General features: G+C 33.3%; 2 protein-coding genes across 14 annotated transcripts; one reads left to right on the top strand and one right to left on the bottom strand.

Annotated features, from left to right (window-relative positions):
* Positions 1-229: 229 nt before the first annotated feature.
* LOC137808218 (telomere repeat-binding factor 2) lies at positions 230-8925 on the bottom strand. 13 transcript variants are annotated; one of them, XR_011080684.1, is made up of 9 exons: positions 8649-8839; positions 7747-8012; positions 7293-7519; positions 6347-6434; positions 5208-5291; positions 4153-4493; positions 3907-3956; positions 2544-2616; positions 230-619 (listed from the first exon to the last, which is right to left on the bottom strand). XR_011080684.1 is itself a non-coding variant. In XM_068609209.1 (9 exons), the coding sequence occupies exons 3-8, from the start codon at positions 7894-7896 to the stop codon at positions 3944-3946; spliced, it is 903 nt and encodes a 300-aa protein (XP_068465310.1). In that variant the 5' UTR covers positions 7897-8012; positions 8649-8726; positions 8844-8910; the 3' UTR covers positions 230-619; positions 3907-3943. The 13 variants fall into 13 exon arrangements, 10 of the variants coding, with proteins under 10 accessions (XP_068465310.1, XP_068465308.1, XP_068465313.1 ...); XR_011080683.1 differs by having other exon boundaries at positions 3911-3956; XR_011080685.1 differs by having other exon boundaries at positions 7308-7519; positions 8649-8827.
* A 1799-nt stretch (positions 8926-10724) lies between these two features.
* On the top strand, positions 10725-14165 carry LOC137808216 (NADH dehydrogenase [ubiquinone] iron-sulfur protein 4, mitochondrial). The gene is made up of 5 exons (XM_068609203.1): positions 10725-11000; positions 11510-11598; positions 11974-12103; positions 13768-13797; positions 13960-14165. Exons 1-5 carry the CDS (start codon positions 10869-10871, stop codon positions 14017-14019), a joined length of 441 nt encoding a protein of 146 aa, XP_068465304.1. The 5' UTR covers positions 10725-10868; the 3' UTR covers positions 14020-14165.
* Positions 14166-15389: the final 1224 nt, after the last annotated feature.

The following is a 15389-nucleotide window of genomic DNA, read 5'->3' as shown; positions in this document are numbered from 1 at the left end:
AGCACAACACCAGTACGCATGACCGAGTAACATTCTACATTTATCCAATAGTTTTGAACTAGGATTTCTCTATTGTCAGTAATGTACAGATGCACAATTGTTAATAATTTATACTATTCGTTCCCCAGGTTTACCAAAAACTCATACACCGTCGTACTGTCCTCAGTATGGGCTAAATTTGAAAAGACTACAGAACAGGGAAGTCAATATAATAGTAGCAAGAGTAATGTAGCAAAGTCTTAGAACAAGCATCATTGAATTGAATATAAGATCTGCCTATAAATGACAAGCCATAATGCTATTGAAACACTACTAAAAATTGTTCTTCATTTACTCTACGCGGATGTCAATCATTCTACTACAGCAAAACATGGCCATTTCTACTCTTCTGTTACTGCTTAGTAACTTCCCCTCATTGTCTTCCTTTAAGAATAAGAAAACGGAAAGAAAAAAAAAAGGCTATTATTGACTCCTGTCAATATTCCATGAATCATCCTGCACTATTCCAGATTTACAAGCCGAAAATTATGTACAGTTAAGGAAAACAGGGAGGAAGCGCAGCAGAAAATCTATCATCTCAAGTAAACTCAGCTGATAATTGATCACGCGTCTACACCATCTGCAAAGAATTTACAAAATATTAAACAGGGTTAACTAAAAGAACTGACAGAAGTTTCAATGTCGCAATAGAATAAAGCAGCACTGATTAAAGCTTAGAAAGAACTAAAGAGAACTAAATTAAATTACTTCTATATAGGCATCAGAATAATGAGGTGATGACTATAGGTTTAAAACAACAAAACCGACAGACCTAAAATAAACTACTTTACAGACATCAGAATAATGCACACCACTGATTAAAGCTTAGGAAAACCACTTAACCAACAGTAACTAACAGCTAGGGTCCTTTCACAACAAGTAGAATATTGGTTGGAAGAACGTGATGGAGGAAGTTACTCCTCAGTCCTAGGGTGTTTTGGTGATTCTTATATTCCTTTCAATTCCTAGTCCATTCAGAGTTTCGCTCCACCTTGATAAACCTATTTGGAAAGTTCAAACTCCCTCTAAGGTTAAATCCTTCTAGTCATTTTATGTTGAAATTCAAAATCAATTTATCCAGTCAATTCTATCTTGAGAAGGAACAAGAGAACATAATAATTTCCTACGAATTTTTGTCATCTTCGGGTTTCTACATCAATCAACACCACTAACATACCTCCACAAAATGGATTGGCTAAGAATAAAATATGTCATCTTAATGAAACTGCTCATACTTTGTTGTTGGAAGCTAGCACACTTTTGCATTTCTATGGGGGTGGGGGTGTTGTAAATAGGCACTAATTCAGGATAGAATATCTTGGTACATATTAAGATTATAATTGTAATCATTAATATAGATTTTTCATTTTTTCCATCTTAAACTTGATCGCAGTTTCCCTTAATATGAATTAGAACCTTATTGAATCAACATCAAATAGTTTTCCATTTTCCTCCACTGACACCACTGAGGTCATCAGCAATTGCATCGAAGGAGCACTATCTCCAAACAGCCCATTCCGCTCTCACATCATCACTGGTGAGCCCCCCTTTCAGGCACAATGGTAAATATTCCCCAACCTTGTCCTGCTTAGGGGCTATTTGAAAGCTCTAATTACTCCTCTTAGAAGATACATGTTACTCCTGCTTAGGCACAATGGTAATTGCCCTTCTTTTGCCATGGATGAAGATACATGTTCTTCCTTCCAATCCTTGGGTCTCAATAACATCCTAAACTTGCTAGGTTTGTATCCTCTACGTGATCTTATAGATTTCTATGTAAGCCTTCTACCACCTATCCTTGACCATGACAATGACGGGTAAGAGTTCTTTCAATGTCTCTAATATTGTTCCTCAAGATATTTGGATCAATGACTCTAAGCCAACGGATCATATTACACCTTTGACCTCATACTTTTCATCTTACTACACATTGTCTAGAAACTAACACATTGCTATTGCTAATGTAACTCCTGCCACTATCGTTAGATTAGGTGACATTCAACTTTGACCATCCCTATCTTAAAACAATGCCAGTTATTATAAAGTTGAAACTTCGATCAACAAATACAAGATTTTCAAATCTCTTTTACCATATATAGATAGATAGATAATGTCCTTCATGCTCCCAACTGGCTAATAACATTGTTTCTAGACAAAAACTTGCAGAGGACTAGAAATATTCGGTAACATTTTCAATCCCATTGTGTTTTTCATTGCCGAGGAGCAGGGTCTATTATATGCTTACAATATATGGAGACCAATGGTGGTACCAGCAAAAAGGTGTTGCCTACCTATCATCAAGCAAACTAAGAATCTTGGGCAGTTTCCCAGGTTTGGCATCAAGATATGCATCTCCCACATCCGGTTTTTAGTGTTTGTAAGCTTTTGTTTCCTCGCTTATTTACAAAAGATTTAATGGAGTATTTTTCATTGCAATATTTTCAATTAGCAAAACACCATTGTGCAACATTTTTTCTAAGTAATCATGTCTTGAACCTTTTTACTTTGTTCATTCAAATGTGTGGAGACCGATTTGTATATCCCCTAAATTTGGGGTAAAGTGGTTTGTGTGGTTTGCTGATAAAAAAAAAACTTGAGTCAGATGGATACTTCCATGAAAAATAAATGAGATTTTTCAGGTGTCCTTTAATTTATTTTCCATCTTATTCAAAATCAGTTTAGAAAATCTATCAAATCAAAAGATTGCAGTCTGATAATGGCAATAAGTATGTGAATCCAAATTTCTCAAATGCAGTTGTAGAAACAAAAACTGTCATCTTGAAGAAGTTGGAACTCTACTTCTCTAAATGTTTGTTCCCAAATTTCAAAAATGCAGTTGTAGAAACGAAAACCATCATCCTGAAGCAGATAGAGTTCTACTTTTATAGATGTTTGTTCCCAAATTTATTGGGAAGAAGTTAATCATCAACAATTTACCTTCTTGGCTCTTAAATGATACAGGCCCAGTACAACACGTGTTATCATTCTTCCCTTCCTCTCCTATCATGTCTAGTTTCTCAACTCTTGTCTTTGAATGTCTTGTCTTAGTTCACTCTCACAGTCAACAGTGTAGAAAGTTAGACTCACAGACTATCAAATGTATTTTCATTGGTATGGTAAGTGTTGTTGGCCACAAAGTCATCATTTCTATGTCTCATATGTCACCTTTAATGAAATTGAGCTTTTCATTCCAGTCCTCAATTTCATGAGTATAATAAGGCCATGTTTGGATGTAAGATGAAAATATTTCAAGTGGATAGAGAAATAAGTTGGTGGTATTTGGTTCAATAGATTAGAGGAGATTAATTCTGAAATGGTAGGATTTGTTGTACAATTTCTCACCTATTTTGGCTCATCTCTTATATTTCTTTTCAACACTGTTAATTTCTACTTTATTACTGTCCGATTTCCACTCATTATTTTTATTTTCATCCACTCTATGTCTCTTCTCTCAACCAAATAGGACATCAAAGTAGAGCTTGTTGTTGAGTCATAACCAATGTCTTATATCTTGGATAACAAAACACAGCACCCGGCCCAAAAAAATGCTATAGCTAGCCACTGTTGCGAAATTTTCTATGTAATGTATAAATTCTCAAAAAATGATAAGATACATAATTCATAATTAACAATAAAAAGCCATAGGCGTCTTAAGCAAAACATACAAGTAAATACTAATAAAAGTCAAATACAAGTTTCCTAAGTACAAATCATCAATGTCATCTTCTAAATCTAAGTCTTTATAATTTTCACTAATATTAGAGTTGTACATTTCATTTTTTGAAATTGAAATCCCACTTTAGACGTTATCAGAAATTTAAGATTAGGTATTAAAAAGTTGGCTAAAAGATGTTTTGAGCAAATTACCCACATGAAGAAAGTCTGACCACATACAGATCAGCCTTTAATTAAGTAACCTAGAACAAAAGGAAACAAAATAAAGGATGTGAAGATTGTTAAGGAATGACAAACTGAAGAGTGCAGAGAACAAGCATAATATTTGAATAATTATGACGTGATATGCAATATAAACAGGAACATAAGATTTAAATGAAGTTATCATGACCATCTCATCTACAGGAATCAATATAGATTTCATGGAGAGGACGCTACCAAATATGAAGCATTTTGCATTTTAGTGCCTTCATTGCTGCTTTTGCAAATACTTGAGCAGCCTCAGCTTCAGCTTCTGCAGCCTCTGCCTCCCTAGCTGCTGCCTCAGCCTGTGCAATTGCAGCCTCTGCCTCTGCCACCGCTTTTGCAGCAGCAGCAGCTGCCTCTTTAGCTGTCAAGCCCTTCACTTTTGATATCTCTTCATCAATTTGGGATTTTGAAAGGATGTTGACATCATTCCTATTTGCTTCTGAAGGATCTTTGGACCTCCCCTCCAATGATGAGCATCTTCTTTTATCAGAGACCACTGAACTTGATGCAATCCTGTACTTATGCTTCTCCTATCAATAGATGTCATACACATGATCAACTTATCATATATTGAATTTTCATGCCAAACGAACCTGTCAAAAGAATAACTGTTTATTGTATGGGGGAATGTATCAACTCAAATAGAACTCTCCTCGCAAAAGAAAGTGCCCATCTATGCTTATTGCAATTGCTAGGCCCATTTTGCAAGTAAATAGGAGAAAAAGAAAGGAGACAGTTGGAGGGATATGGGCCTAAAGGCAGTGTGGGCCTGATTAAGGCAGCTTAAATGGATTTTGGAAGAGGGAAAGAGGGCAGTAACTGAATGGACAAATGGCAAGTAAGGAGGTGGCAAGGGGGAGGCAAATAACAGGAGGTTATTCAAAAACTCAATTGAATGGCTGATGCAAGGCTGAGCTGTGGAGTGTCTCAAGGTTTTCCTATTTGCCTTTATTTCTGTTTTGATAATTGTAAGGTGCTTAGCACCATTCCAACACCGTACAAATTTCACTCTTTGTTTATATTGTCAGTTCTAAAAAAATCTATTAATACACTATTCCAGTTGCTCATTCTTAACATGATATAACCAATTAACTTCAATGTCAATCATTTTCTTTCAACGACTTTCAGCAACATCAAATATTTATCACTTGCATACATGAAAAATTTCAATACGACCTTCAAACCAGATTGACTATGTCTATTACGTACGATTCCAGGCAGAGAGCTTCTCATAGTAAAACTACCTTGATTATTTTGCCACTTGCTACCATATTCTTCAGTTTGGTTGACAGTAATTTACTGATATTTGGTGGAGACCGATATTTTTCCTAAACACATGAAAAGTTTCAAAATTACTTTGGAATTTTGTCGCAGTTATGCAGACAAGTATGTAAACAATCATTATATCGCTTAGCTGTATTGACTATTCACCAATATTCTAAAGGTAAATCACAGGTCATTTCCAAAGACAAGATATGAAACATATAGCACATAGTATGATGGGTTGAATTATGCTATTTTTTAACCATTGTAGAGAGAAAACAACTAACAGTTGTTACTTGTGAGAGCAGACACAATGAGATCACATAGTGTATGCAACTAACAAAGACATATATTAAAGCACATATTAATTATTAATAACAAAAAGAAAAACCCTAGAACATGAGCTGCGGAAGTCAAAATTTGTGATAATAGAATAATATAAAACTTTAATAAATATTCTGCTATTAAATTTATTATATATTAATTAAATTTTAAATTTAAAAAACTAGAACAGATTTTATTATGTTTTACACAATAGATTTTATGACAAAAAGATATTAAAAAACAATTGATATGACAATAATCATCATATCAGTAAACATTTTTTATTTGATATTAGACATCAGTCAATACTTAAATAACAAGGCAAAAGGTGCTGTTCGAGCCAGACACGACAGCCCTTTGAAGAGTGACAGAGTGGCATCACTGCTTCTGAGGCCTCATACAACTTACGCAAGACTGATGTAATTCTTCTCCCAGCCTCAATTCTTGTGATTCAAGTCAAATTCATGTGAGTCATGATGTGATTCAATCATCAAAACAGTTTGCTCACCAATTGATAATGCAAGCCACTAGAATCATGTGTAATATCGTGAATAATGCAATATTGATAACCATGGTTGAAATTACTAGCAACTAAGAAAAACTACCGTGGAGGGAAACATTTCTAATTCATTTCAAAGGTTTCTAATGCTGAGAGATCATCCAGAATTATGTATATTTTAGAACGATAGATCAACCATCAATTGATATAAAAGTGAAACTATCCTTTACTTCAGGGGATGATAACATTTATTGATGTTTAGATTTTACAATCATTTGAAAAGTGAAGTAGAAATACCTCTATGTAAGAAATAATGGCACCCTTGTCAGAACCCTTTTGCTCCTTCATGTTGACAATGGCCTCCAATATATGATTATCCACCAACCTGGCATCATCATTGCTTTCATAAGTCAAAAGTATATATTGCCGCGTAATTTCAACATTCAGATCAAGATGAAATGTAATCAGAAGTGACATCAAACAGGAAAACAGTTTACAAATATTTACAATTGCAACCTGAAAGTATGTAGAACCTATGTACACAGCCATGAATTTTTAATTTAGAATTAATATACACTGGAATGTGACAACATTAAGATAAATATACCTAGGCATGAACTCCTTTAGAAAAGGAGTCCAAGTACAAATCATTGCTAATTATTTATAATATTTTCCTATACGAAGCATAAAAGTTATCCCCTTTGATTTTGAGGTGTATTTTTTGGATGCATGCATAGAAAAAAAGAATGATAAAAAGTCAGAGATAGAAATATTTGTATATGGTGTTACATGATTTAAATTTTCTGATACTCAAATAATAGAATAAAAGAATTGCAACTAAGCAAATAATTATCTAACATACGATGTAATCTTTCCCCCAAAAAAAGCAAAAGTAATGACCCATTAGGTAGCTAACATGGTCCACGATCTTTCTATTCCTTTTCTTTATTCCAGATAGGTAACAAAACCTTCTATTTCATATGCCTTTGCCATGCTCAGAACAGAGACAAACATTGGAAATGTGACAACATATGAATGTCAAACAGTCTAGTAATTTATTCATTCGCAAAAATTGGGTAACAGCACACACACAGCTTCTCTTAGAACAAATGACTAGTAAGGGATGTATCGTCTACAGGTGTACAATCTCCAGATACTGTTCACTAACAAAATTAAACAAATCCAGCACCACAGTCACAGATAATTTATTTTCTCTAGATGATAAGTGGCAGATATATTTAACTGGATATTCTGCAACCTCGATATTTGTTCTTTCAAATTAGGAGATCGCAATGGTCCACCAGAAACTGCTAAAGGCTTAGTATCAAGAACTTCATCATGTCGAACTACAGTACTTAAGGCCATATGGTTATTGTCAATTTTGGGGGCAGGTAGGTTCCTCTTAAGAGCAAGTTTTGCCTTCTGCCGGGATCCCCATATTGCTGTGACATTTATATTCCTCCATTTATCCTGTTCACAGTTCAAAAGCATATAAACAAGTACAGCACAGGTAGGCTATAACTTTGTAAATTAGATTGAAGCAAAGGAAAGTAACATTATATACTGATTTTATAGTGCAATGCACAGATAATCATTTGGCTAGTGCAATTATAAGCTTCCCAACCAGAAAAAGATAGAAGAATAAAGTCCTTTCTGCAACACTTCCTACAACCTGCTATGCTATTGTAAAGACGTACCTTAAGATCTACATTTGAACGCATGCGCAAAATAGCACTGAATTCAGGATCTGTAAGTATGGTGCGCCATTTTCCTGCCCCATGTTTGACTACTCCAGCTTTCAGCGCAGCTTCTTCTTCTGCAGTCCATTTCTGCTTAGGAGCACCCATTGAAGCAAAGCTTACAGCTTATGACAGACTACTCTTTGCTTCTACTCTAGAGGAAAAAGGAAAGCAGTACTTCCCTCTTCTACTTGTGCATCTTTGAACAAGAAAAAATCTGACTACTGTTGACCAACAAACAACCCCAACAAGAAAATAAATACTTTCACTTTTCAACATGTTATTTTCAAGGTTCATAAACAAAACAGCAAATCAAAAATAAATAAAACTCCTCCCATAAATCCCAAATATTGACCTTACTCCTATATTCACTTCAATGTCATCCCTAATATCCCAATGTTCTAATATAGCTGGAAAAGGAAATTATAACATTGTGAACCATGCAGAAACATTTTTGCAATGTACTAATGAAATGCCCGTGCTATCAGGCAGGCCTCATGAAAACATGGTGTAGTTTGGGAACAACCTAAAATAATCTAAAATTATGCATTATGCAATACGCAAAATCTGAGTATTTCAATGTCTCAGCCTCAAATTTCATTGAATCGATCGAATTAAATTTACATTGAACTGAATGACAACGAAAAGGAACAGCCTTTCAGCTCGGACGGACAAAGTAACAACATTTAAGTTAAAAAAATCAGAACAGCATAAACTACAAAGACATGCATTCAACTGGGAAGAGAAATGCCACACCATATACTTCTGATGAATGCCAAAATTTACAACTTTCTTTGGGGGGAAAAAATAAAAACCAAAGGGTAAAAAATAAATAAAAGAATCGCTGGAGAGAGCCGTACCGAATAACCGGAGGACGGTGAGAATTGGAAAAGTTGAAGTATTTACCCACAGAAAATGAATAATCCAAACGATTTTGCCTAAAACCAGAGAAGAATGAGACACATGAAGTGAGTTTTATTTAATCGAGGTGAAATGAAAAATAAATACATAAATACAAATAAAAAGTATCTCTTAATTTACGCCTCTGAGTAAACCTTGTACGAAAAATATGTCTCTGATTTAACCAGTGATTTAGTCGGAAAAATATTCTACACATTGAGAAGTTGTCCTCTGAATACATGAGAAGGGTAATAGACAGAATATGAATTTAATAAAAAAAACACTAATTTTGTAAAACATATCCAAATCTAACATTCACCAAATCAAAATAACTTGATAAACATTAATTCTTTTTACATTCTACAAGCAACTTTAGGTTTATTATTTTAGAAACTAATCTTTAAATATAGGGATCTGTTTTATAGATTTGATCTGCTTGATACAAATTATTAATTTGAGAATTAAACTACTTTTTAAAATTGAAAATTTAATGTTAAACAAATAAATTATCACAACTTAATAAGTAATTACATATTTCAAAACATAAAAAGATAATAATCTCAGATTAAATCCTTTTAGTTTTAATAAAGTATTTTTACCAATTTAAAATGTGTTCTTTTAAAGTTTATTTTATAGTTACATAAATATTGAGTCAGCCCTTTTGTTTTTCCGTTAAATTTTATCAATCAAATTATCAAATTGAAAAAAATTATTAAGTGAACTAACTTTTTAAAAAATAATTGTTTTTTTCTTAAATCGTGTTTTAAATCCATTATACAAAATATAAATATAAATAATTACATGCTAATTATAAGTTCATTATACAAAATTAATATATGAGTAATTGCATGCTAATTAAAACCATCTATATCAATATATAAATATGATTTGGTACATTCTTTTGGTGTCATATTTTAATTAGATGGTTTATTTATTTATTTAATAAAATAAATAATTGAAAAAAAAAATACGTTTTATAATTTTTTTTTGTTTTTTTAATCGTGTTTGTTAGCTTTTTTTAATTTTGTGTTTTTTTTTAAAGAAGTATGAGTTTTTTCATGTTTTTAATTTTTAAAAATTTAGATAATGTAATTAATTATTTATTTTTGTGTTAATTGAATGCGAAAGTTATAGATCTTAACTAAAACATAAATCCTGAAGTTGTGATAGATAATTATTCACATGATTTGGGAACAAGTTTAGTTTTAGTTTATGTTTGAAGTGTTAAAAAAACTTTCAAGCACTGATGTAATATATGATTCATGAGATTACTAGTGAGGAAGCTCTCGTAATATTATTAGTTTAGACATTGAAGTATAAGTTGCTCAAACACCTTATCTTCTAGCAAACTACATTTTATAACCTGAGTTATTATTGAGGATAAGTATTCAATAAAAAATTATTATTTAATTGTAATAGTGCACTGATTAAAATTCTTATATGAATCATATATGTATTTCTTATCTAAGTTATATATATATATATATATATATATAATATGAATTTATTTCAGGTTCAGAAAAGTATATAAATATTTTTTAAAGGCATGTATTTATTATAAATACTAAAATTTATTATAAATAATATAACAAATGATTCCTTAGTAGTTGTAAAATATGTTAATTTTCAAAATAAAATATAAGCATGATAATATGAGACTAACTGTGGATTTACTGTAAAAGAATGTGTAGCTTAGACTAAATATTTAATTTCCAACTTGCAAGACAAAGTGTGAGGTGATAGTGTTGTCTGTAATTTACATTTTTTGTATTATTGTATATTATTGCTTGGAGGTTGAATATAATTAAATAATTTTATTGATTATTTAGTGATAAGTATAAATTTAAATTTATATAATAAATTATTGTAATTTTTACAGTATATTTTTTATATAAATAGTAAATTATTAATTTAGTTTAATTAATTATTATTTTTATAATAAATACTCGTTTTTACAAAATAGTCAAATTTGATGGTAAAAATTATAAAAAAATGTATTGGTATTTTGTAAAAACGGAACAAAGATATTAAAATAAGTGTTAAGAAGCAATATGTTGGAAGCTTTTTTAGAGGGCCAAAAACCCAGATTTGCACCCTTTAATAAATGAAATACCAAACATTTTGCCATTCCAATCTCACTTGTTCCTGTTTTGTGCGCACAATCGAAATTCTATTCGACGATGGCGAATACGCTACAACGTTTCCTACGCGGCACCATGGTCCGTCGCTTCTCCACCCAAGCATTGGTCGAAACCAAACCAGGCGAGATCGGAATGGTTTCCGGAATTCCACAAGAACACCTTCGTAGGAGGGTATTTTACCTTTTTATTCTCTTTTATATATGTATATATCTTTTAAATTCATTCAATTTCTGACGCTCTCAATCGCCTTCAATGCATACTCATCTGTTTAGAAAACCTACCATTTGTTCACCCAAAAATTTCTTACCATAGTTTAATCATGTGTAGAAATGCATACCTCGTCGTCTATGTTTGTGGTTATTATACGAATTGATAAATCTTAGTGTAAACAACTGCAGCCATATTCACGATTTTAGACGATAACAATGTTCAATTGGGCGTATTAACTGAGAGTGTGAGTGGTGAAGGAGGCCAATCTTGGCCATTCAATCATCTAGGGATTCAATGTTCGTGATTGGCTTCTTTCGCCTTTCCCACTTTCAGCTAGTAGGCTCTCCCATGTTCTATATACCGACTTTACAGTTTACAAATAATTTATGCATCTTTAGATCCCCTACTTTCACTTGTTAATCATTGTGACACAGTTGGCCCTTTCTGTCTTGTGCTTAACTGCAATGCAGGTTGTAATTTACTCTCCAGCTAGAACAGCATCTCAGCAAGGATCTGGGAAGGTTGGAAGATGGAAGATCAACTTCTTATCAACCCAAAAGTATATTTTTTCGCCTTATCACAGTTTTTTCACTGCTTTTATGAACATCATTGTCTGAGTTGTACAATTTGAATATTTTTTCCCCTTGAGAGTTTGATAATTGGGTAGGTGGGATGCTAAGGATTTTGTATGCATGGCAAATTAATGATTTAGACTTATTCATAACAGGAAAACTTGTGCTATTATTGACATTTCCTGTCCTATTGCTATTTGCATAGCTTTTAGTTTCACACTTATAGCACTTGTGATTCCGGGCATCCCTGATTAATTTAAGGAGTCACAACTAGCAATTTCAGTAGAATATCCTAAACTGGGTTAATTGTTGTGTAATCATATGTAATGGCTCAACAAATATTAATTTTTTACTAATTGTAGGTGGGAAAATCCACTGATGGGCTGGACATCCACTGGGGATCCCTATTCTCATGTTGGTGATTCTGCCTTGACTTTTGATAGTGAAGCAGCGGCAAAAGCATTTGCAGAGAAACATGGTTGGGAATATTCGGTATGTCTTACTATCCAAATATTGGAACATAGATAATATCTCGTGTATTTTTGGAGTGTTCAATGTGTCTCTTGATACAGATCATGTATGTTCTTATTGAAATAAATTATTAATAATGGATATGGATCGGAAAGTAGAAAGTAAATGGAATGTTTGTTGACAGAGACCTCTATATCTGCCTCTGGGTTGTGTTATTGAATACTACAGTGATAAGGAAAGAAGATAAAAAGCAATTGCAGAATAGAGGTCCCTAACCCTCCTATATTGAGAGCCTTTTACTCTCCCCTAACGTCCTCTCAATCAATCAATAACTCCCTTAGCTAACTCCACATCTCCCTCTTTTATTCCCGATTCGATTATACATGTGACTCTTAACTGTCTGCTAAACATACATACGAGTGTGATCAAGTCCCATGGTCATGTGACCATATCGAATGGTCTCTGGTAATTCTCCTATGCCCTAGCCTCCCCTCCAAATTTTTTTGTTTCACCTTGTCCTAATTCATAATCAATGACCTCAAGGTGAAATTCAACAGCCTATCCTCCAATGGACATTCCATCTCTCTCATTCTATAATTACTGCAAATTGCTTGTTTGGCACATAGATAACCTAGAACCACTATGGTGGGTAACTTCTCGATGTGGCCTTTCCTTGTCTGAAAATTCCCATCTGTTAAATGTTCAGCTCTTCTCGGTGATTTGGAGAGCTTAATCCATCATCTCTGGTAAAATATCTATATTGCCACTTCATTTCATCCTTGACTTCTTCCCCTAACCTGTTCATGCAAAGGATGTACAGAACTCAAATTGCTAAAGAAAAGGCGGAGGATACAATAGACATTGCAATTCACATGAAACCGTAGTTGGTATTGAAGAATCAATACATCAGAACACAGCTATTTGTTTCAGAGGTCCTGGATATGTAATTGCTGAAGACAACATTTTACCACCAACTTGGAAATTGTTGAACACAACACACAGCCAATGTAACAAAACCTGTGAATATGTGCAATTAAAAATTGTGAGGAATCGTATTAAATTGAAACTCTAGAAAACTTCCAAGACCGAAGTTATGCGTAGATGCTATATTCATGGCCCTTTGAAATGTAAATTATAGTATTATTTCTTAAGTGAATGGGATGAGGCCATCTCCATTATAAGAGTCATAGCATTAGAAGATGAGGTCTTAATTTACTTTTTTGTGGGTGCCACCACTGAGCTATATCACTTTTAAGACCTCCTTATCACTTTTACTTTAATAGAAGGGTCTTATAAGACCCATACTTATTAATGTTCTATTTGGTTGTTGATGTTTTTAAGACAAATATTTTTTATTCTTATGACTCGGGGTCTTAAATTTCCTGTCATGTCAGCATATTAGCATATTCAATGCACAGAGGTCTTTGAAACCCAAATCTTAAATTTATGACCCAGGATATGACTCTTACGATGGAGATGCCTTTAGTTTGAGTATGGCATGCCTTTAGTTTTTCAAATGATTGTGAAATGTTTGTCATTAGAGTATGTTTGTTATTCACTAATTCTGCTTCAAGAATCATGCCCCTATATTGAAATAACTCAATTGTTCATTGGCTTTCATTATGTTTTGCCGGGTAGAGTTTTATTTTATGATTATATTAACAAAAGCTCTGAACATGTTGCAGGTCAAGAAGCCCCACACACCATTGCTGAAGGTTTTAACATCTTACACTATTTTGTACTTTAACTGGGTGTTTTTGAACGACATAGTTTGAACAACAGTGGAGTTTGTTTCTTTCACAACATTGTTTGTGGCAGCATGGTGCGATCAATAATAATATATCTCTATACGTGTTAATTACTACTTGTGGTTGCAGGTTAAATCATATGCGGACAACTTTAAATGGAAGGGCCCACCCAAACCTGCTGAAGAGTGATTGTTTGGTTTGTATTCATGTTAATGTATTCCGGCTTCAGGAGTTTCAACATGCAGCAGTTTTCTCTGCATTTTTTCTTGAAAAAAGAAAGTTTTAATGTGAATTACTTGTTGAAAATAAAATCGGACTGATCTGTCATTGGCTTAGTTTTCCTCTATTATGTAGACACTGCATCTAATTATGATTGATTCTGCCTAACATCTTAACTGTATTCTTTAATGAACAACTGTTTGCAAGAAAAAACTGATCCAACAGTAGCTACTGACTTTGGGCAATAGTTTTTTTTTATGTTCACGAGAGTTTCTAAACAAAATGGCCCGAACTTTTTTTTATTTTTATAAAGTATTATTTAACCCTTATAAAAAGGGTTAAATATATGTTTTTCGTTATCGAACAATTTTAAATAATTGTTTCGTTTGTGACTGAAAGTGTAGATTGTATTCTTGTACTTTATGAAGTCATGTAACATTCTCGTTAGCAATCGGTGTTAAAAAATTTCCAGCATGTCATACGGAGTTTCTCATGTGGCAAAAGCAATTTCAGCCAACTCAGCATTGATTGAAGCTTCCTCTTCTACCATCTTTACGGACTGCAATAGTTATAGTATTGTGGTTTTGTAATTGGGCCCTATAACAGAGGTGTCTGTGTCGAGTCTTGTGGCGTTCGCGTTTCCGTTCTCGGTGGCATTTATGTTGTAGTGCCCGATTAAGCCGATTCACTTCTTCAAGAAGATGGAGGAGCAAGAGAGGTTGCAGATCCTCACGCTACGCGAAGCATTTGGACTTGCTCTTCGCTGGGGCTCAAGGTGCATTTTTGGCGTTGGTGTGGGAATTGCAGTGGCTTCCAAATTCACCTGATTTTCAGATTTAGAAAAAAAAAGTTGCAGTGTGATACTTGTCGGAATCCGAGTGGATGTGAGGCTTAGGGTTTAGGAAATAAAAGCAAACCCATATTTATCAGAACATCTAAATCAGGGTCATACCAACATATTAATGAAGGTGGAGTGTACATATAATAAGATGTAGCTTAATTAGTAGGATAATAAGCAACAATCTCATTCTAAGAAAAAAGTTTTTTATGAGAGAAAGCTAAAAGGGATGAAAGGACAGACTGGGTTCTATGAGGGTTTGAAAATTGGGAAAATAGGATTTTGAAAAAATGAAGTGGTTGAAGAAGATGAAAATTTATGGTCATTGTGGACAAATAGCTTACATGGAACTCCATTTCTCACATGACAAAAAGTTAACACTCATGAAAAGTGTTTGATTAAAAAATATAACAAATAGAGATAGAGAGAAATGTACTAAGTGGGAAATAATACAGTAAATTTTAATTATTTCTTAAATCTATATTTTCGTCTTTTTCCACCA

The sequence above is a fragment of the Phaseolus vulgaris genome, chromosome 3, assembly GCF_000499845.2.
Source record: "Phaseolus vulgaris cultivar G19833 chromosome 3, P. vulgaris v2.0, whole genome shotgun sequence".
Classification (NCBI taxonomy): Eukaryota; Viridiplantae; Streptophyta; class Magnoliopsida; order Fabales; family Fabaceae; genus Phaseolus; species Phaseolus vulgaris.
This window is presented reverse-complemented; position numbering and strand designations above follow the sequence as displayed.